The 21,662-nt window shown below is 48.0% G+C and overlaps 2 protein-coding genes across 6 annotated transcripts; one reads left to right on the forward strand and one right to left on the reverse strand.

The window, feature by feature from the left end:
- The first annotated feature begins 868 nt into the window (after positions 1–868).
- LOC105053875 (plant intracellular Ras-group-related LRR protein 5) lies at positions 869–5,364 on the forward strand. 4 transcript variants are annotated; one of them, XR_833519.4, is made up of 5 exons: positions 870–1,530; positions 2,987–3,903; positions 4,003–4,189; positions 4,492–4,652; positions 4,735–5,364. XR_833519.4 is itself a non-coding variant. In XM_010935197.4 (4 exons), the coding sequence occupies exons 1-3, from the start codon at positions 993–995 to the stop codon at positions 4,144–4,146; spliced, it is 1,599 nt and encodes a 532-aa protein (XP_010933499.1). In that variant the 5' UTR covers positions 870–992; the 3' UTR covers positions 4,147–4,189; positions 4,492–5,364. The 4 variants fall into 4 exon arrangements, 3 of the variants coding, with proteins under 3 accessions (XP_073101657.1, XP_010933499.1, XP_010933500.1); XM_010935197.4 differs by having other exon boundaries at positions 4,492–5,364; XM_010935198.4 differs by having other exon boundaries at positions 874–1,530; positions 2,990–3,903; positions 4,492–5,364.
- A 579-nt stretch (positions 5,365–5,943) lies between these two features.
- Positions 5,944–20,808, reverse strand: LOC105053874 (L10-interacting MYB domain-containing protein). 2 transcript variants are annotated; one of them, XR_012135304.1, is made up of 8 exons: positions 20,607–20,808; positions 20,442–20,515; positions 20,301–20,358; positions 20,092–20,193; positions 19,174–19,333; positions 18,362–18,720; positions 17,621–18,278; positions 5,944–6,532 (listed from the first exon to the last, which is right to left on the reverse strand). XR_012135304.1 is itself a non-coding variant. In XM_010935196.4 (7 exons), the coding sequence occupies exons 1-7, from the start codon at positions 20,742–20,744 to the stop codon at positions 17,676–17,678; spliced, it is 1,494 nt and encodes a 497-aa protein (XP_010933498.1). In that variant the 5' UTR covers positions 20,745–20,808; the 3' UTR covers positions 17,210–17,675. The 2 variants fall into 2 exon arrangements, 1 of the variants encoding a protein (XP_010933498.1); XM_010935196.4 differs by lacking the exon at positions 5,944–6,532 and having other exon boundaries at positions 17,210–18,278.
- Positions 20,809–21,662: the final 854 nt, after the last annotated feature.

The raw sequence follows: 21,662 nt of genomic DNA on the forward strand, positions 1-21,662 counted from the left end.
ATTGCGTCATTGTAGCATTAGCTTTGAAGCAAAATTGGACGAAACAGTAGACATGAAGTTCTAGCAAGTTCCGCAAGGGCCATTCTGGAGAGCTCTGGGAGGCCTCTTTGGGTAACAAAAGAGCTTTAGAAGGTTGAACCATCTCTTCTGTCCATTTTTGAGCAATTTGGGGCCCCCTTTTTTTTTTTTTTTTTTTTTTTTTGTCGGAAAGGACAAAATTAATTTTTAGCTTTGATAGTTGGAGACAATTTGGCTTGTCATTTATTTGTGACCATGCTAGAACTTGGAAGACAAATGAATATCGTATAACAAATGGAATGGATACATGGGCAAGTCCCTGGATTCTCCTCCCATCCCTCCTCTCATCTGTCTCTTGAGCCAAACTAATTCCTTAATGCTGCATGGGTATCAATAAATTAAAGCTTGTCTAGTATCAATTAATTTACCATCTTAAAAAAATGCTACGTGACATTTGCATATTAAAGCTTATCTAGTATGGGCTAAGAAAAGGATGGAAATGACTTTTTTTTTTTTTTGGATAGCTAAGGATACGCCATGGTTCAAGGGACAAAGGTCCTAGGCGCGTAATATCACACGCTCAACCCAATGGATATGCACCAAAACCGTGGGCCCCATGAGTTGGAGACCTTCAACCACAGGTTCGGTTATATCTTTTGCGCGAAAGAATGATTGATCTTCGCAATGTTGACCGTTGGATGCATCCCGCACAGATCTGAAAGCATCGGGTACACCCCAAGTCAAGCGGCTGCACAGATGGCGGAGCGACCATTGCGCTATCTAACGGTAGATTCGCTCGAAGGAAGGTGAATCCTCCTTTCGAGCCAAAGATACAACCCGTCTTTTAACCACATCCTCATCATCGCCGCCGTCGCTGGTGCCATCCCTTCAACTCAGCCCCACAAAACGCCCATTTCTCTCCTTGTTAACATCCATCGCTCTCTCTCTCTCTCTCTCTCTGACAAGTAGTAGCCATGGGAAATCTACACAAGCGAATACCACCAGCCGTTGTGGAGGCCATGGAGGAGATTGTGAGGGTGTACAGGTCCCTGCCTCCGAGGCCTTCCGTAGAAGAGGTGGAGGCGGCCGTGGCCGTGATCAAGAGCTCAATCGCCGAGGAGGAGCTCAGAATCGAGGAGGTGGGCAGGATGGAAAGGGCCCACGACCTCCCCGAAGTGCTCTTCTTGGTGTTGCAGGAGGTGAAGAAGAGCCTGGTCCAGCTCCAGAGCCATGAGCAGAGGAGGGAGTCCTTGTACGTGTTGGAGCTCGACAAGAGGTTCCAGGTGTTCGACGAGCTCATCCAGAGAGCATCCAAGCTGGTCTCCTCTGAGGAGAGTGATGGTGGCGCTGAGGACGAGCGGAAAAGGGCCAGTTTTGGTGTAGTCGTTCCTAAGATTGATAAGGCTTTGATCAAGGAGGACGAGGATGAGAAGAAGGGGGAGTTGGATGGTCCTAAAGGATTGGTTAATGTTCCCAGTGTTTCCCCTTTGAAATCTGAGGTCCCTTTTTCAGGTCAGATTGTAATTCCATTTAATTCTTGTTTTTACAAGGAAGGTTTGTTCTTTTCCTCTTGAGTCATGTTATTGATCTTGACGAACGATTGTTCCTCCCCTTCAATCAAAAAAATAAAGTAAGATTATTGGTTGTTAAAAGTTTGGTTTTTAAAGGGATTTCGGATGATCTCAATTTGGATTAAGGCATAGAGAAAAAAGGCCCAGGTGCAATCTTGAAGGTTTTCTGCTGGGTTTTTATCTTTATTTCTTTTTTACTTATCAAATTATTGCACCCGATTCTCTTCATGGTTTCATTGAATGTTTCTTTGTTTCTGACGTTTCTTGCAGCAAATGTTATGGAATCTTTGGGTAGGGTGGTAGATTGGGTGGTGCACCAAATGGCATATCTTGTTTACTATAGTTCTTCTGTATTCCAATAGGTTGGCTGTGTGTGTGTGTTTTAACTAAATATTTCATTGCCTAGTAGGTTGAGCATCTGAAAGATCGGATAGAGTAGTGGCCTTGCCGATACATTAGAACAAGCAAAAAAGAGATTTTTCTTTGCATAGGTTAGTTTTCATGTAGTACTACCTAATTAAACATTTCTTTCCTAAATTATTTTTCATGTGCCATTAAGACCCTTTTTGGCACAATCCGTTTTTAGAAGAACTCGAAGGTCAATGTGATGTGGACATGTCACTTCTTATGTTTATTGTATATTTTTATATAATGCTTATGGTCTCTTTGTCGCTGGGTAGGCATTAACGGTTATTAGATGTTATTCATTGGTGGTTTCATTGGATATGGTGAAGACTTGATACATATAATTGCTGATAATGATAACAGAAATAGTTAATGGGGTCAGTCCTGGAACAAAGAACATGTCCTGTTTGGAAAATTCAGTTCTTGTTCCATAGTATTCTATGAAACTATCAATTAACTATTTCATTGCTCAATGGTTTAACAATTCAAAGATTTTAGGTATATAGAAAAAAGAAATTTTCTTTTCATTCCTAAACATTCATGAACTAGTACCTCAGCAAACACAGATTATCAGCAATTTCATGTTTTACAAAAGCTATAATGAACACCTCTTCTTGGAAAATCCATCATCAGAAGAACTTATATGACAACAAAAATGCTCTCTTAGGTCTCTTTTGTATATGCATATAAAGTTTACGGCATGTTTTTTGCAGGGTAGGTGTCTACCGTTAGTGATTGCTGACGTTATCTTTTGTTTTTGGTTAGGCCAAGTTTTGATCAGTATGGTTTACTAATCTTGAGTATAAAAATAGTTAATGGAGTGTTCTTTCTCTCATTATTCACATTTGGCTTCAAACAGAGTTTGAGTCTGGGGTAGGTTTTAATGAAAACAAACATTATTTTCTTCTGTCATTCATCTAATGTTGGTGTATCATATTGGAATTTGGAAATCTCTGTAGTGTTCTTACAGTAGTCCTTTTTATGAATGCTAGCAGGTGGTGATGCAGATAAATTAACTCTTATCCAGGTGGCAAGCTTGATTGAGTTTACAGCGAAACATGGAACTGAAGTACTCAACCTTCGGGATAAGTTAATGGACCGAGTTGAGTGGCTTCCACTGTCACTGGGGAAGTTAAAGGACATCACTGAGCTGGATTTATCAGAGAACCGAATCATGGCACTCCCATCAACAATTGGTAGTCTAAGGTTCTTAACAAAGCTTGACATCCACTCGAACCAGGTGATAAATTTACCTGACTCATTTGGAGAACTATCCAGTCTAGTTGATCTCGACCTGCATGCAAACCAGTTGAAATCTCTGCCTGCTTTGTTTGGGAACCTTACAAGTCTAGCCAACTTAGACTTGAGTTCCAATCGGTTGTCTGTATTGCCTGAGACGTTTGGGAATCTAACAAAATTGAGAAGATTGAATGTTGAAACAAATGAGCTTGAAGAGCTTCCTTACACTATCGGATCGTGCACTTCTCTAGTTGAGCTAAGATTAGATTTCAATCAACTAAAAGCACTTCCTGAAGCGATTGGGAAGCTGGAATGCTTAGAAGTTCTGACATTGCACTACAACAGAATCAAAGGTTTGCCTACTACAATGGCTTCACTTTGCAGGTTGAAAGAACTTGCTGTTAGCTTCAATGAGCTTGAATCAATCCCTGAGAGCTTGTGCTTTCTCGCTGGTCTTGTAAAGTTGGATGTGGGAAGAAACTTCGCAGACTTGAGAACATTGCCAAGATCCATTGGAAATCTTCAGATGCTGCAAGAACTGGACATAGGCAACAACCAGATAAGAATATTACCTGAATCCTTTCAATTTCTGTCAAAGCTAAGAGTGTTCCATGCAGATGAGACTCCATTGGAAGTACCACCAAGAGAAGTGGTCAAGTTGGGAGCTCAGGTTCGTGAAATTGATCTCCATAATTTTGTTACCAATCAATGCTTTAGTAGCTGAAATATTCCTTATTTCTTTTTCCTGACATATCTATTTGTTTAACAGGCAGTTGTTAAGTACATGGCTGATTTAGTTGCATCAAACGACCCTAGTTCTCACCTAGCTGAAAGGAAGGGGTTTTGGTTTTGCTTGTTGTGCTGCCCTTGCAGCAAGAAGCACAATAAAGACAGAGACTTTGCAATAGCTTGAATCATTCATTCCATGCAAAATTTGTGCAGCATGCTTCCACAAGGTTCCTTTAATCTTTGTTTGTTTTGATGATCATCTGTAATCATTTGATATGACTTAAACAATTCCATGTTTTAAGCTTTGTAATTAACAGTTATTCATCGGAATGCCATCTTGCCTTTATCCAATCTTGTCGCACAAGCTTGTTTATATACTGTTAATTGGGATGTAATTTAGCAGCTGATTTTCTCTTTTTTAAGTCAATATTTCCTATCTATTATTTGGTCACTTTGGTGTATTTTGTGCTTCTCTTCTGTTGGTAGCTTATGAGTACTTTCTTGATAGGCATGCTCTTTAATTTTCCAGGGACCCCAGCTGATGAAGCTTCCAGCCAAATATGGTTTGGTTGCCTACCCACACTTGGTATGGGCATAGATGGTGATGTTTTGGCTTTCACTGGGATACCACTGAAGTAATCCATTTGGCCAGCTCAACTGGAGCAGGCTCCTTTCATGAATCAGGATAAGGTCTTTCTTTTTCAACATTTGGTAGGTTGGAGGTTACACAGAGACAAGGACACTGATTGAGCTGAAAGCTTGGCAAATGCAGGTAGCTAACTTGATGAAACCTTCTTTGCGTGTCTGGATGGCTGGTGGCTTTGCCTCTTATGTATGCTATAAAATACGGAAAATGCTCGGGTAATGTAGAAAAATTTTACGTGAGAAAAGTTGCATAACCGGAGCCTGAAGGGTAACTCTCCCGTTGTACCATTGCGTGGCAGCCTGTTGCTGAAATGCTATGAAATGCCGGTGAAATGGCCACTAAAAGAGTTATAGAAGAGCTGTGTAGCATTGCATTGTGAGATTGGAGTTACCCTAGCCATGTTCATGAGATACAGTTCACTGGTTAAGAATCAAGCCAAGAGAGAGCGGGTATGGAGAACGTCTTATGTCTATTGGACCATGGAGCATCACTCGAGAGTCAATATGTAGAGCCCGACTAACCCGAATGAAGGCTTTCATTTTTAATGTACATATAGTTTTGTCTAGCTTCTGCTGTCTCCACCGGTGGTTTCAAAATTTCCAATAACTAGATGGCAATGTTACACCAGAATAAATTCACTCGACTTTGTACTGCTGCGTCCTCGTTCTCTGGGGGAAGAAGCAGCCAAGACTTTGTCTGGATCTTTAATTGCTAAGAAAATGAGAGAAGGAAAAACAGGAATTTCCTGTCCAAGAAGGCATTGTGTTCTTCCGCAGCAAACATCCTTGAATTGTTCTTCATAACTTATCTGCCTCTCTAGATGTCCAGTTAAAATTACCGACTCTTTGGACCACTGGTGCTTCCACCCTACAACCACCCTCACATCTCATGGCATCACATATGGATGAACCATCTTTATTATGTTTATAGAAAAAGTTAGAATGCATTTGGCAGCATCAATTTCTTATAATTATAAATCGTTGCTTAAAAAAAATCGGTAGCTCACAAGGATCGGCCGCTGATATTTCCATCTGAAAGAGAGTTGAAATCCTGTCGGTCATACAGCACAATTCAAGAAGGCTACTCTGATCATAATGGGCGTCAAAAGACAACTTTCCCTATGAAAAACCAAGGAAAAGAAGCACCGGTTAATAAATTGGCCTGCCACTCTGGATGGTGAATGGAATTAGCAACTCGGACCACCTCACCTAGCATAAGTCGATGCATAAAACAAAATCCTTCAGCAAGACGTCTGTTCAATACTGTTGCCTGAATAAAACTCCCTGATGGACCACTACTGGTAGGCATAATAGATGTATGTTCATCATGGTCACATTATACAAGCCAGCCAGAGCAATACATTCTTAAGTGCTCGTGTACAAATATGATCAAGCACCAACGGTTCTCCAGCCTGATTATTTGAATTGTAATGAGCGATACAAGACTGATTCCTTATCTAGCTCCCCCTACATGCAGTCAAGGAGAAGGGTGAATACAACAACGGGACACGATAATATTTGAACTTTGGTTCTCCCCGACCAAAAATGCTATGCTAACATGGGTAAAGAAGCCAGAGGGCACATATTTGCCAGCATTGAAACTGATTTAATAAAACCCAGGTGTAATATAATCAACAACACCCATCAAAGGACTGCTACGACCAACAGTATTTGTGACTGAAGAGCCTAGGAATACCCACATGCTAGAATGTCGGTCGCTGAATGAATGATGGACACTGTTGGGTGTCCTTCCACATCTCCAGGTGTACCTCCATTAGTGATGCAGGAGTGCCGCAAGCAACATCCAAGACATGGGTTGTCAATGGAGGGTGAGTGCATTGACCGTTACCTGAAATTTCTTGGGGATTTATTGGCAGATGCCTTAGCAACAGCTGCAAGATGTGCTCCAATTATGCCAATACGATCTTTTCAGTCAAAAAATGAGATGTCGGGATGAAAATTAGAGCAGGTCAGTAACAATGTAAACGAATAAACTAAGCTATAAATTCTTGCTGAAGAAATTAGTTTGTTGGTCCAAACCAAATAGAACAGATCGAATATTGGTTATGCTCAGATGATTTGGTATTGCTGACACGTCATCAGCACAAACAAAAGGAAGCAACTAAACCTGCATAAATTATTTATGAATGCAGGCTTGCTTAAAAAATGGAATGCAGTGCAATTATCAAAGTAACAAAGAGATTAAAATGATCCAACTCATTTAAACAAAGCTTAGTTTAACTAACACAAAACAGTCTGAGTTTGAGGAACGATGAATTTGGAACTTGTTACCAAAATAGAACATTTTTACTTTTCCAGGACTAAACGTGGACTCTGCAAAAGCTTGAACTAAAAAAGACCCAAAAACCAAACAGAACATCAAAAGAAAGAAAGATCATAATTTACCTTAGAAGGATCAGCATATTGTAAAACAAAAACCAGAATTATGATAGCATACAGAATAATGCTAAAATTAACAACAAACTAGAATGCTGGCACAACCCTAAAAGGTCGGTACAAAGCGTTTCGGGAGATCCACAAATCCTAGCCGATTACATCTAACTAGACAAAATGGAATGCAGAAGGATTAGTAGAATTTTCAATTATAACTTTCAATCGATTCAAGGATTATTAGAATTCCTTGGAGTGCAATGATGTTTTGATTTATGAAAAGTGAAACCTACCTGTTTGGAAGCAATGCCTGCTCTTGTATTTAAAAGTCACCTAAACCACATATAGACGTAAAACTACATGTAACGCACAAAAGAATGACTGAAGAACGTTTAAACACAGTAGGAAAAACAACCTGACACTAAGATACAAAGTGTACATGCAGAAAAAGAATGTGAACAAAATAAGGTGTGTCATCATTACGGGCATGAACCATGCCACAATTCTTGTCTTCCTCCTTTCCACCATTCCTTCTATCTTCCCTTTCTCTCTAGTCACTGCAATACTATGTGACATAACAACAATAAGCAATCCCTTCCTTGTCCTTCTCAAGAGAGATGCCAATTAGCCAACCAACAGGCACAAAAGAGTAAGTGATGATGCATATCTTGGTTATAGGCACTATAAAGACTTCTCAATTGAACCCATGAGAAGGGCACCTCATTCGTAAGTGGATATCCCACCCAAAGGATGCCACATATAGTGATTCTCACCAAACTTCAGCATAAAACATGTTTATCCTTATCATCAAAATGGATCACATGAATTGATTCTTGAAAACATTGGAAGTCAATCATAGATATGTTTGATTCTAGTATCACAGGATGCAAGTTCATGGCCCTTCAAATATCATAATTAAAAACATAATGTCTTACTTCAAACTCAATTTCCTTTTTCTTTTTTTCCATCCACAACAATTATTTGCTTGCTTCTATAAATAATATACATTACAACTCTGCTATTTACAGACCCATTTACAAAGGTAATGATTCCTCAGAAACAATTTTCCTTGCACCAGTCAACCAGCCATGCTTCGGTTGCTTACCCTATTAATAAAGATTTAACACCTCCAAAACATAAGCACTGTTTGAATCTCCCTCAGATAATCCTAGAATTCATTATCCATGTTGACTCTCCTTCTCAACTCTCTATTTTTTCTTTAGTTGTTGTTGGGTATAAAATACCCACAGCCGAAACCCTCAACGGAATCGACATCAACTGCAGCTCCGCCCGGACTCCTACGGGAGCCGGGCTCCACCGCCGACAGCAAGTGCAGCTTCGCCCGGACTCCTACGGGAGCCGGGCTCCACCGCCGACAGCAAGTGCAGCTCCGCCCGGACTCCTACGAGAACCGGGCTCCCCCACCGACAGCAAGAGCAGCTCCGCCCGGACTCCTACGGGAGCCGGGCTCCGCCTCCGACATCAATTGCTGGTAAGCTCCGACCGGACTCCTACGGGAGCCGGACTTCACCTCTAACTTTGGTTGCAGCACAGCTCCGCCCGGACTCCTACGGGAGCCGGGCTCCGCCTCCAGCACCGACATCAGCACAGCTCCGACCGGGCTCTTAAGGGAGCCGGGCTACGTCCTCGACGCCAACGACTGCAGCCGCAAGCAGACTTCGCCCGAACTCCTACGAGAGCCGAGCTCCGCCCCCAACGTCAGCCCCGAGGGGGTTCCGCCCGGACTCCCCCAGAAGTCGGGCTCCACCCACGACCCTGCTCCACTTCTTGTGGCGGACTCCGCGCAGTTCCATCGTTCCCTGACAGGCCGCAGTAGCCATCGCCGCCCTGCTCCACTTCTTGTGGCAGATTCCACACAGCTCCACTATCCTCTGGCAGGCCACAGTGGCGGTCACGAACCTGCTCCACCTCCTGCGATGGATACCATGCGATTCTCCTATCCGCTGACAACGGACGCTGCTCCACCCCTCATAACAGATTCCACGTGGCGGGCCGAGGTGATGGCCACGTGTCCACTCCACTATCTTCCGCAATCAATTTTCCTGACCATGGGCGGCCCACTGCCAGACGGTTACAAACATCGCCATCAATCCGTTGCCTCCTCCGTCTATAAAAGGGGGATCCAGATACGTTATTCTCTAAGCTCCTTTTCCCTATCTCAAAACTCTGCTAAATTCTCCGTTCGAGCACTCCATTCTTGTTGAGGCAGAGAACTGACTTGAGCGTCGGAGGGTCTTGTCGGAGCAACCCTACCTCCGGTTTAGACTTCCCTTGCAAGTCCCGGCGGCGACCGCGGCTTCCCCGACTCCAGCTTCTCCGGCGCTAGCGGATTTTTGCACCAACAGGATTGGCGCTAGAAGGAGGGGCGTGTGTCTTCGCAGCACCCTTGTTCTTGAAGGAGTGTTCAACGGAGCTGCCTCCGACCGTCTCTCCGTCATCCACTCCTAATCCTCCCCCGCGAGATCGACACTCGATGCCTCCGCGCAGGGCGTCCACCCGGCGGTCCACGACCTCCGCGGCCAGATCTCAGGCTCCGGCCTCCCCTCCCGTCTCTCAGCCAGCTCCTCCTCCCCCTCCGGCGACGGCGGTCGGCGCGGAGCAGTTTGACTTGCTGGCGCAGCAGGTCAAAGGCCTCGTCGAGGCCGTACAGGCAATGCAGCAGCAGCCACCGCAGGCGTCGGCGCATCCGGAGGGGGCATCTCCGGAATGCCAGAGCCCGGCGGTGGGGCGGGCCACCTGGGCTAGCCGCCCCGTCCTTCCCGGGAAGGCGAATCCGAGGGTAGAGAGCCCTCAATCGGACCACGACTCCACTCCTGGGAGATCCCTGCCCCCGTTCTGCCAAAGGACCCTCGAGACGCGAAGTCGAAAGGACCTCCTGGACCGGAGGCTCCAGGAGATGAACCGGCGGATCGAAGAACTCCGCCACGCGCCTCCCGCTTACGGTGAGGATATCTGCACCGACCCTCCCTTCTCCCAAATGATTATGCAGGAACCGATCCCGCCGAATTTCAAGCTCCCCCAGTTTGAAAGCTACGACGGGACGTCGGACCCGGTGGATCATCTGGAGGCCTTCCGAACGATGATGCTGCTTCACGGTGCTCCCGACGCCATCTTGTGCCGGGCTTTCCCGTCTACTTTGAAGGGAGCAGCAAGGAACTGGTACTCGGCCCTGAAGCCGGGTACCATATTCTCCTTCGATCAAATGAGCCACCAATTCGTGGCCCATTTTGTCAGCAGCTGGCGCCCCCGGAAAGGTTCGGAGTCCCTCATCAACATCAAGCAGAGGGAAGGGGAGTCCATCCGGGCCTACGTCAACCGCTTCAACATCGCGGCGTTGGAGGTCCGGAACCTGGACCAGTCGGTTGCCATGGCCGCCCTGAAGGGTGGCCTTCAGAAGAATGACCTCTTGTACTCCCTGGAGAAGAAGTACCCCAGGGATTTTGCTGATTTACTGGCTCGGGCTGAAGGATACGCCCGAGCGGAAGAGGCCTTCAAAATGAAGGACGAGGAGACTGCGAGGGAGCGTCAGGCGGGAGATCCTAGTAAGCCCGCAGTCGAGAAGAGGCCAAAGGAAGCCCGGTCTCGCTCCCGATCCCCTCCTGGACATAGGCGCGCCCATACTCCCCCCAGGGCGCGCAGGTAGAGAAGCCCGGACAACAGGTTTCGGCGGGGTTCCCCGCCAGGGAAGTTCCGCAACTACGCCCCCCTCAACGCCTCGAAGGCCCAGGTACTGATGGAGGTCAGGGAGCTGCTCCCTAGGCTGGAGAGGATGCGCACGCACCCCGGGAAGCGCAACCCCAACAAGTTCTGCCTCTACCACCGCGACCACGGCCACGACACCGAAGAATGCATCCAGCTCCAGGACGAGATCGAGGAGCTCATCCGGCGAGGTCGACTCGACAGATTCATCCGCCGCAAGCCTGAGGGTAGAGGAGACCGGCCAAGAGCCCTCCCGCCGCCCGAACTGCAGAAAAGGGAGGAGCAGCCCGGGGACCGGCCTCCTATCGGGACCATCGACTCCATCGCTGGAGGGCCTCAAGAAGGAGCGGGAATACTGTAACTGTATCGCTTACTATTTCGCTTTGAATCTACCTTTCTTTTTAGCTAACATGCTCCTCCCACCTAGCGTGGATGTGTGACCGGATATGATTCCTCCAAAAACACGACCATGTCAGGAACAGGAGGAGAACCTCGTCCTGACATGAGCAAGGTCAAAGGCCCGGTTCTTTTAGACCGGATGGGGGGAGAGGCCTCACAACGCCCTAATATGCCCCCACAGCCTTGTTAGGGACAGGAGGAAAACCTCGCCCTAACATGAGCAAAGTCAAAGGCCCGGTTCTTTTAGACCGGATGGGGGGAGAGGCCTTACAACGCCCTAATGTGCCCCCACAGCCCTGTTAGGGACAGGAGGAGGACCTCGCCCTAACTTGAGCAAAGTCAAAGGCCCGGTTCTTTTAGACCGGATGGGGGGAGAGGCCTTGCAACGCCCTAATGTGCCCCCACAGCCATGTCAGGAACAGGAGGAGAACCTCGTCCTGACATGAGCAAAGTTGAAGGCCCAGTTCTTTTAGACTGGAGGGGGGAGAGGCCTTACAGCGCCCTAACGCGCCCCCACAGGCCAGGCTGATAACGAGAACCTCGCGCCGGCTCAAGCAAAATGGAAGACCCGGACTCCTACGGGAGCCGGGTTCCGTCGCCAAGGAAAGCTTCACCCGGACTCCTACGGGAGCCGGGTTCCGCCGCCAAGGTAAGCTTCACCCGGACTCCTACGGGAGCCGGGTTCTGCCGCCCAGGAAAGCTTCGCCCGGACTCCTACGGGAGCCGGGTTCCGCCGCCAAAGAAAGCTTCACCCGGACTCCTACGGGAGCCGGGTTCCGCCGCCAAGGTAAGCTTCGCCCGGACTCCTACGGGAGCCGGGTTCCGCCGCCAAAGAAAGCTTCACCCGGACTCCTATGGGAGCCGGGTTCCGCCGCCAAGGTAAGCTTCACCCGGACTCCTACGGGAACCGGGTTCCGCCGCCAGGGAAGCTTCGCCCGGACTCCTACGGGAGCCGGATTCCGCCGCCAGGGAAGCTTCGCCCGGACTCCTACGGGAGCCGGGCTCCGCCGCCAGGAAAGACTTCGCCCGGGCTCCTAAGAAAGCCGGGCTCCATCCGCTACTTCGCCAGCAAGGGTTAAAAATGGTGGCGAGGCTTGGCCGCATGACGAGATCAGATGGAAGGGAAGAGCCCCTTCCCACGACGACCTCTAAGCCAAACAGGCCAAACGACGAGAAAGGGTCAACGAACGACAATATCGGTGCTACGCGCGGACAAGGTAACACAAAGTGCTTTTTCTCCATTTCCGATATATGTACTACAGGGCCAGGACGGCCAGAGAAAGAGGGACAAAACGACAAGAAGAAAAAAGGGGCAGCTACAAAAAGGGGGTGACTACAAAAGAACTCTAAGGAGGTCCTGCTCCCTCTAACCTAGGGTGATCACCTCCATCCCTCAACCAGGACTGCCTCAGGCTCTCCACCGTTTCCTCTAGTCCTTCCTTCTTTTGCAGCATATCCTGGAGCGCCTGGCGAAGTCGCCGGCTCTCAGCCTCCGCTTCCCGATGCCACTTCCGCAAAACTTCGGACTCCGCCTCTGCGTCCGCGACGGCCTTCCGCTCAAACCCCAGTTGGATTTTTACTTGTTGAAGCTCGGCTGTCTTCTCCCCAAGGGAGACAGAAATCCCTTCGACAGTGCCTCTTAGGGCTTGGAGCTCTTCGGTATCTTGGGCGTTAGCGAGCTGCGCCCTAGTAACCAATTGCCTCTGGAGACGAACAACTTCGTCCGCCGCCCGACGGAATCTCCCTTTGTACTCTTCTACCTGCCGGCGCCAGCTGGCCCGCTGCACATCGTGGCTCATCTCAGCATCTTGAAGCTGCTTCTGGAGGTCGGAGACCTTTTGTGACCATATCTGCTCATCCTGCGCTGTGAGCCGGGATGAGTTCCCTTCCAACTGGCCGATCCTCCTCTTCGCAGCTGACAGCTCCACCTTAAGGGCGCTGATCCTGGCTTCTTGAGCCCAAGTTCGGTCGCTGGCGCTCTTCGTGCATTCCTCGAGCTCCTTTACGAAGTTCGCCTTCCTCCGGCTGTAGTCCATGATTGCCTTCACCTGAAGACTCCTGAAGTGGGCGGCCTCAGCGGCGGCCTCGGAATAGCATTTCTTCGCCTGGCGGAGCTCGCCCTCCGACTTCTTCAACTTCTTCGTCAGGTGGAGGACCTCCTTTTTTAGCCGTTGGATAGTTGACTTCAGCGGGACCCCCAGGGGCAAGGGGAGCGCTTCGGCAGGACACTGCCATCGGAAGAAGCAAACGTCAAAGACCAACTCATTACAAGGAGAAAGGCAGAAAAGAAGGAGCAGGGGGAAGGAAAGACCATCCACAATAAGAAGTTCGACTTTATTGATTAATTTTGAAGACAAGCGGAAAGGAAATATGACGACAAAAGAAAGATACAAGATCGGAGGTCTCAGACCTCGGGGGCAGGGGGTGGAGAGCTCGGCGCGGGGGGTGCGACTGCGGTAGCGGCGGACGAAGGGGCGGCCTCGTCGTCAGACTCCTCCAAAAAGCCGAGATCAAGGTCGGGGTATCTACTGGCCACCCTCTCTCGGCAGAGCTCGAACCCCTTGGTAAACGCCTCCAGGCCGAACTGGACGTTCAGCTCCCTCATCTCCGCAGAGGCCTTGAACTCCTCCACCGCAAGGATCCTGGCCTCCGAGACCAGAACCGGAGTTTGCTCGGCCAGATGGGCGACCTCGGCCTCCGCCTTCCTTGCCGACTCCTCCAAGCTTCGCCTCTCCTCCTCCCGGGCTCGTCTTTCCTCTTCCCGGTCTTGTCTCTCTCTCTCCAGGGCCTCCCGGAGGGCGGCCACCTCGGCCGTCTTCGCTTGAAGACGAACAACCTCGTCTTGGCAGCGCTCCTCCGCCCGAAGAAGGTCCCCTCTCATGCGGCCCGACGCCTCGACATAGGCGAAGAGCTGGTGCCCGATCTGCAAGGACAGATAGAGAATTACAACAAAGACCGAGCAACTGTGCAAATAAAAACCCGCTTACCTCAAGAAAGGACCCCAAAGTGTCCCAGGCCCGCTGCTCGGGATCGACGCGGTCGATCCTCTCCACGACGTCGGACAGAATGCAACCATCGAGCAGCCGCTGGATCAGAGCCTTGTCGTTGAAGGGGTTCTCCGATCCCCCCTCGGAGCAGACGGACTCGTCTACAGCGGCTCGGTGGCTGCTCACCCTGCGGGCCATCGATTTCCTCCTCCCCGCGGCGGGCGCCTCCGTGGGGCGGACCTCCGGAACGGGGGCTCCAGTCGGCGGGCTCCTTGGGGAAGCCCGGGGGGCCGCTGGCTCGGCATCCGAGGGAATGTCGATGGCCGGGGTCGCCTGGACAGGCGCGGCCAGGCTCGTCTCTTCTACCCTGGCCCTCTTCGCCGAACCGGAGGTCGTCGCGCCCTTCCTCTTCTGGGCTCTCATAGCCTTGGCGAGCATCCGCGTGGCTTCGGCGTCCATTGCTAAAAAAAAAAAAAAAAAAAAAAAAACAAACAACAACACAAAACAGGAGAAGAAAAGAAGAAAGAAGAAGCAGCACCGATCAGTCCAGAGTCAAAAAAAAAAAAAAAAAAAAAAGAAAGAGAGAGAAAGAGAAAAGAAAAGAAAGAGAGAGAAGAAGAAGGCAAGAAAAGAAAGATAAATACTTGTTGGATCCTGAGGGCTCAGGCCGATGTTGAAGAGAAGCTGCTCCCTCAGAAGGTTAGGAAGGGAAGGAGCGGGATAACTCAGAAGCTTCTGGGCAGCCTGGAGGTCGTCCTCTCCCAGGCTGGGAGCCCGGCGGACGGAATCCCTCAGGGACCCCCAAGGGGGCAGACCTAGTTCCAGGGTCGGGCAGTAGACGAAGAGAAATTTCTCCTTCCAGTTGTGAATCGAAGAAGGGGCGCCCTTCAGCAACCCCTTCTTACCGAACTGGGGGGAGAAGTACCACCAGTCCTTCGCTGAAGGATGGCGTTTGAAGGTATAGAAATGTCTGAACAAGGAGAGGGATGGCTGGACCTCGGCTATATGGCAGAGAGAGAGAAACCCTATCAAAAATCTAAAGGAATTCGGGACGACAGAGGCGAGAGAAATGTCTAAGAAACGAAAGAAGGCGGCAACAAAGACAGGAAGCGGAAGCCGGAGTCCGGCACGGAATGCCTCCTGGTACAAACAAAAGCGACCAGGAGGGGGAGCGCTGGCCCGGTCAGAGGGGCCAGGAAGCTCCAGGTCGTACTCGGAAGGAACCCCATACCGAGCCCTTATCAGGAGGAGTTCGTCCGGAGTCGACGAACACGGAATGGCGCCCGGTGCGAAAACCGGGCAAGGCCCTGCCCCGGACGCGGGTTCGTCCGCAGAAACGGGGGCCTGGGGGTTCGAAGCAGAAGAACTCCCAGAACTTACGGGGGCAGAAGAGTCGGAAGATATTTTTTTTGGGGGAAGAACCTAAAGGACCCTAGAAAGGCAAACCGAGAGGGGAACGAGACGCCGAAGGTCAACTCAGAAGAAGACACGAAAGAAATGAAAAGAGGAGAAGCCCCTAGGCGGTAAGAAGAAGGTTGGCACTAACCTATCTTGCTCTGGGGACCCGGGAGCGAGAAACGGAAGGCGCCTACGGCTCGAGAGGGCGTTCGCTAGAGCAGACTCTCGGGGAGATGACAGACGCCAGCAAAAAATCAGAAATGGAGTGGGACGCCTGAAGGGGGGAGGACAGGTTTAAATAGACCCTGGGATCCGGCGCCATAATGATCTCGAATCCCCCCAGGCCAGTCCGCATCCGACGCGTGTCCCACTCCCCGTGGCAGGCGGCTAAAGGCGGCTGGCGGTTGGCAGGGTCATAATTGCACCGTACCTGGGCCAGCGTACCTGCGGGATCTTCGAAGCGTCCCCTCGTACCGCTCCAATTCGAAAAGACTCCGGCACGCGCTCATTTAATGCCAAAATTTCTGGGAGCGGCAGGGCGCAGGGTTCGAAGGGACGGTTCCGGCTGTACCTCTGTGTACTTCCTTCGTTTGAATTTCAAACTCGGATGTAGGGGGACTGGTGTTGGGTATAAAATACCCACAGCCGAAACCCTCAACGGAATCGACATCAATTGCAGCTCCGCCCGGACTCCTACGGGAGCCGGGCTCCACCGCCGACAGCAAGTGCAGCTCCGCCCAGACTCCTACGGGAGCCGGGCTCCACCGCCGACAGCAAGTGCAGCTCCGCCCGGACTCCTACGGGAGCCGGGCTCCGCCTCCGACATCAATTGCTGGTAAGCTCCGACCGGACTCCTACGGGAGCCGGACTTCACCTCTAACTTTGGTTGCAGCACTGCTCCGCCCGGACTCCTACGGGAGCCGGGCTCCGCCTCCAGCACCGACATCAGCACAGCTCCGACCGGGCTCTTAAGGGAGCCGGGCTACGTCCTCGACGCCAACGACTGCAGCCGCAAGCAGACTTCGCCCGAACTCCTACGAGAGCCGAGCTCCGCCCCCAACGTCAGCCCCGAGGGGGTTCCGCCCGGACTCCCCCAGAAGTCGGGCTCCACCCACGACCCTGCTCCACTTCCTGTGGCGGACTCCGCGCAGTTCCATCGTTCCCTGACAGGCCGCAGTAGCCATCGCCACCCTGCTCCACTTCTTGTGGCAGATTCCGCACAGCTCCACTATCCTCTGGCAGGCCACAGTGGCGGCCACGAACCTGCTCCACCTCCTGCGACGGATACCATGCGATTCTCCTATCCGCTGACAACGGACGCTGCTCCACCCCTCATAACAGATTCCACGTGGCGGGCCGAGGTGATGGCCATGTGTCCACTCCACTATCTTCCGCAATCAATTCCCCTGACCATGGGCGGCCCACTGCCAGACGGTTACAAACATCGCCATCAATCCGTTGCCTCCTCCGTTTATAAAAGGAGGATCCAGATACGTTATTCTCTAAGCTCCTTTTCCCTATCTCAAAACTCTGCTAAATTCTCCGTTCGAGCACTCCATTCTTGTTGAGGCAGAGAACTGACTTGAGCGTCGGAGGGTCTTGCCGGAGCAACCCCACCTCCGGTTTAGACTTCCCTTGCAGGTCCCGGCGGCGACCGCGGCTTCCCCGACTCCAGCTTCTCCGGCGCTAGCGGATTTTTGCACCAACAGTTGTCAAACACATTTTAAATGTCCTCAACTGTGTCTTCTACACTTGAAATTCCTGTTGATAAATGAAACGGATATGATTTTATGTCTGAAAACCTTGCACCCTTAGCTTGTTGTATCACACGTGTAGCATGAGAAAAATCTACCAGTTTGTAAAATAGTAAAAATCTACCAAGCGATCCATGCATATCACACACTAGCAGAGTAGCAGGCGTTCCATACCTAAGAGATAAGAAATTTGGCATAGAGCTGCAGTGGGTAGGATGATCATAAAGAAACTACCAAATCATGGTATGGATCCCATGCATTTCATTCCAAACATGCCATACAAATAAACAAATATGTAACGAGTGCTAAAATAAAGCAAGGTAGTTAATATGATTTAATGAATATCTAATATCATGTTTAGTACCACTGAAATAAAAACACAGACAGCTTTAGAAGAAGACTAGACAAAGTAGCTGGAGTCAGTTGCTAGCAAGTTTCTGTTGTCGAGATAACCATGCAAGTCGCATTTTAGGAAAACCCAATGCAATAAAGAGCTCCCTGTATTCTTTCTTCAAGAAGACATCAAGAGCAAACATGTACAACTCGCTTCCTTGCTGTATTTCTGGCATCTCATTCAACAAGTGTATGCACTCTCTAATGCTGTATTCTTCTCTAAGAGCAGATGTTGCTGTGCTCCTTGACTCAATCACCTCATAACGATGATACTGTTGTCTGTCAAATTTTAAGGATCCTGAATCTCTCTTACATTGACAAAGTGAGATTGGTGGATCTTGATTCATCCTCCTACGCTGCAATAAAGGTTCATTTTCGAACTCACCCTGAGAGAAAGTTGGTGATTCTTGACTCCTCACCTGACTTTTAGGAATGGCCTCATGGAGTACAGAGTTATTATCTGGACTTGACGTTGCTTGAGATGGTCCCTCTGCATCAACATTTGACATGATACCCTGAGAGTGTTCCAATGTGATGGCCCCACCCACAACACCTCCTGAAAATAATGTGTTCAATAAGTCCACTAAGGGGAGCCCCTTGTAACGAAATTGAGCAGCCTCTGGATGCATCTGCAGCAAAAAATGTAATATGTCATGAATCCAACAAGGAAAAGCTACTAACAAGATCAAGTTGAAATCATTTACGAGAATACCTGTAAGTAATTAGACCACCACTCATCACTCATGTTAATTGTTTGAGTATCTGGGTCCCATCCACCTTCAGGAATATTACCTCTTAACTTGCTCCAAATTTTCCACTGGTCTTTCATGCTATCCCAATGGTTCTTAAATTGCTTTTTGTCATACCTTATCCCAGTTCTCTCATAGAACTTGTCCATAACACACTTCCAACCCTTCTTGTTTAGATGTGTCCCAGGTTTATTTCCAGCTACAACCTGGTCTAGGCACAAAGTAACAAATAACTTGTGGAACTCAGGCTTCCAGTGGGCTTTGATTTTAGGAATCAATGCATGGGTCTCCCTTTGTTGGTTTGCCACATATAACTTGATCTCTGACAAATCATTCACAAGTAAAAACAGTTATACTCAAGTATTGGACTAGGTATATATATCTTTTGGAAAAACGACATTTCAAACTATGCATCTAAAGTGGATGCTTTTCAATTAGCACGGCATGCCAAGTAAGAAGATGTAAGATTACAGAGGCTTCCATTGATTGTTCTGACCAAAAAGATGTGTCCACCATAAAAATCCTGGAGATCTCAAGATATAGTGTAGCAAGCATACTATGCCACACTGATTATAGGTTCATAGAAAAGCTCATCTTCACTCAACTAGTGATGGTTGGAAACTAACGACATCACATGTCTCCCTCTACAGACTACAAATTATGGAATACATGATGCAATGACAATTTAACAGAATAGTAACTATAACTAATGTAGGTTCTTTTCAACAATGTCCACATTTATAGATTATAATGTATCATGTCTTGACTCATATACCTCCAGGTCTATTTGACTGACTGACAGGAAGCTGTGCAGTCACGGATGGGGTCGTTCCGGCCTGGGTCTCGAAAAGCTTTGCAAGACGCAATTCAATTATTTTCATCTCCTCCTTTGCTGCTATCTCAAATTCAATGATGGGCCTATTCAGGTAACGTTTCTACAACAAGACACATTCAGTACATTAATGATAATTAAGTAAATCAAATGCAAGAGAGCTGCCCCAATACAGTTTGCAGTGCATGATAAAATCATGAATCAGATATCATATGATTATGCAGGCATTGTTATCAATCCAGTAAAATTAGATAAAAGCATGATAAGTTTGGAAAAACAAAGATTGAAGTGCGCTAAAGGAAAGAAAGAGAAGAATATTTTCAAACCTTATGAAATCAATGAGGCAAAAGATTGTATGTGTTACTCTGTTAAGTTTCATATGCTTTTATTGCTGGACCTGTTTGTAGAATATACAAGAAGATTGGCAACCGATATCATATAATGATCTCATATAACAGAGAATGACAAATTGGAGGAAGAATCTCTAAAAGGAAAAAAAGGACTGAATCAACAAGACTTTGCCTGGTAATTCTGCAATGATTGTGGTATAAATAATTAACAATTTGCTTCAAGCTGTTAATTAAGTAAAATAATGCCACGTACTTATACTTGTGGGTTGAGAAAAAGAAAGATGCCTTTTTGAGAAGCAATATTAGACAGAAATCTTTTGTTAAAATTTTAGTCTCTGATGAGTTTCTACCATATTTCAGATGTCTGGTTTAGTACCCTACTGGTACAAATTGTCATCTACTAGCTAATTGTTCTACAGAAAGAACAATAAAGATATTCGGGTGGGTTTCTAAAGCAATTGCATAAAACGTATACTGAAACATATCCAGCATAAAAGAGAACAAACCTGACCTTCAACTCAGCTAAGATTTCTGGTGTGCCCCTCCCAGACGCACATATCACAAACACAAACCCGAACTTCTCCCTGTATCGAGCATTCCACAAGACCAACTCCTAACCCAAAAAAGAAACGTCACTTCACATTCGCAAAATCCCATAACGATCTCCCGCACCAGAAATTAAGAAAGAAAAACACCAGCAAGAATCAACTTAAAGAGGACCTCCATAGTGGAATCGGTGGCAGTAGCTAGCGCAGTGGACTGCTCTTCCTTGCTCCACCTAATCCACCAAAACATTAAGAACACACAACAGTGGAGTATAATAGATCATCGACGAAGAGAGAAAGAAGGGAAGGGGCTAACTGGGAGATGGAGGGGGATGCAGCGCCGATCGCCGGATGAGCGGCAAAGGCCTCGAGCCATCCATTTACATCAATCTGAGAAAAAGAAAAAGAACAGATGAATAAATAGTGGAGGCGAGAAGGAGCAGATTATATGGGATTTTGTAGGGGGAAGGGGATTGAGGACCTTGTTGAACCAAATCTCTCTGGCGGATTGGAGAGCGTGATCGAGATCGGCGAAAGGGGAGGCGGCCGCCATCTCTCTCGCGAATCTTTTGCTACCACAGCAGCTGAGGAAGTCCTGCTCCTTCCACAAAGGTCCCATTTTTCATTCCTCGCTCGCCTCCCCTTTCCGGTTCTAAAGCACGGGGAGGACTGAGGGGATTTGATGGGCTTTCATGCGGGATTTTATACCTAGGTCCCTGTCTTACCCTAAAATATTTATTAGATCCTAGTGTTTATGACTAATGAAATGGCGGCAATTCTGCCGATTGCGCTTTATAGAATGTGGCCCCCACCCCCAAACAACATTTTTTTTTTTTTTTTTGATAGTACGTGCCCTTTTTGTTGAACCATAAATTACTCTTGATTTTTTCTGCTACCCCTGTCATCTTCATGTAAATTCGACGACTCCATCTCAACTAGCATATATTGATGAATGTTTATTTCTAGATCCGTTGTGAATGTTGAATTATTTATTAATTTCTCTGATGTACACTGTCCATAAAGTCGGTGAATCATTGCCGACTTCACTTTGTGACTTGATTTTCAATATAATATATCTGAAAAATTGATTTTGGAATTCATTTTGAATGATAAATTACTTAAGATCATCGATTTGGAATTGAACTCCAAATCGATCAATCGACGATATAAGTCAATACACTCTCATATTGGATCATACCAAATTCGAATTGATACAGAAATGAGGGATGAAACGAGGAGAAGAAGAGAGAGCGAGAGGAAAAAAAAAGAAGGAGAGAAAAGAGAGGTCGGTAGAAATACCGATGCTAGTCACCAGAGGATTGTGGAGGCCATCGGAGAGCTATCGAAGCCTCCTGGCCTCCACAGAGGTATCTCGCAAAGGATTGGAAGCCTTGGAGACCCTGACGGCTCTCTGATGGCCTTGGCAGGCCACTGCTAGCCATCACCAGTTTTTTCCTTTCCATTCCTTCTCTCTTTTCTCTCTTCCTCTCTTTCCTTCTTTGTCGCTCTGTCTTCATTGGCATTCCTAATCAAATGT

Source organism: Elaeis guineensis, chromosome 11 (assembly GCF_000442705.2).
Source record: "Elaeis guineensis isolate ETL-2024a chromosome 11, EG11, whole genome shotgun sequence".
Lineage (NCBI taxonomy): Eukaryota > Viridiplantae > Streptophyta > Magnoliopsida > Arecales > Arecaceae > Elaeis > Elaeis guineensis.

What these genes read in the sequence shown, in the direction of transcription:
- LOC105053875 (XM_073245556.1), top strand. Translation starts at nt 993, where the DNA reads ATGGGAAATCTACACAAGCGAATACCACCAGCCGTTGTGGAGGCCATG. An exon ending in ATCTGAGGTCCCTTTTTCAG is followed by an intron (nt 1,531 to 2,986) that starts GTCAGATTGTAA and finishes TATGAATGCTAG; the next exon opens with CAGGTGGTGATGCAGATAAA. An exon ending in TGGTCAAGTTGGGAGCTCAG is followed by an intron (nt 3,904 to 4,002) that starts GTTCGTGAAATT and finishes TTTGTTTAACAG; the next exon opens with GCAGTTGTTAAGTACATGGC.
- LOC105053874 (XM_010935196.4), bottom strand. Translation starts at nt 20,744, where the DNA reads ATGGGACCTTTGTGGAAGGAGCAGGACTTCCTCAGCTGCTGTGGTAGC. An exon ending in GCATCCCCCTCCATCTCCCA is followed by an intron (nt 20,359 to 20,441) that starts GTTAGCCCCTTC and finishes TTGGTGGATTAG; the next exon opens with GTGGAGCAAGGAAGAGCAGT. An exon ending in GGTGGTCTAATTACTTACAG is followed by an intron (nt 18,279 to 18,361) that starts GTATTCTCGTAA and finishes TTTTTGCTGCAG; the next exon opens with ATGCATCCAGAGGCTGCTCA.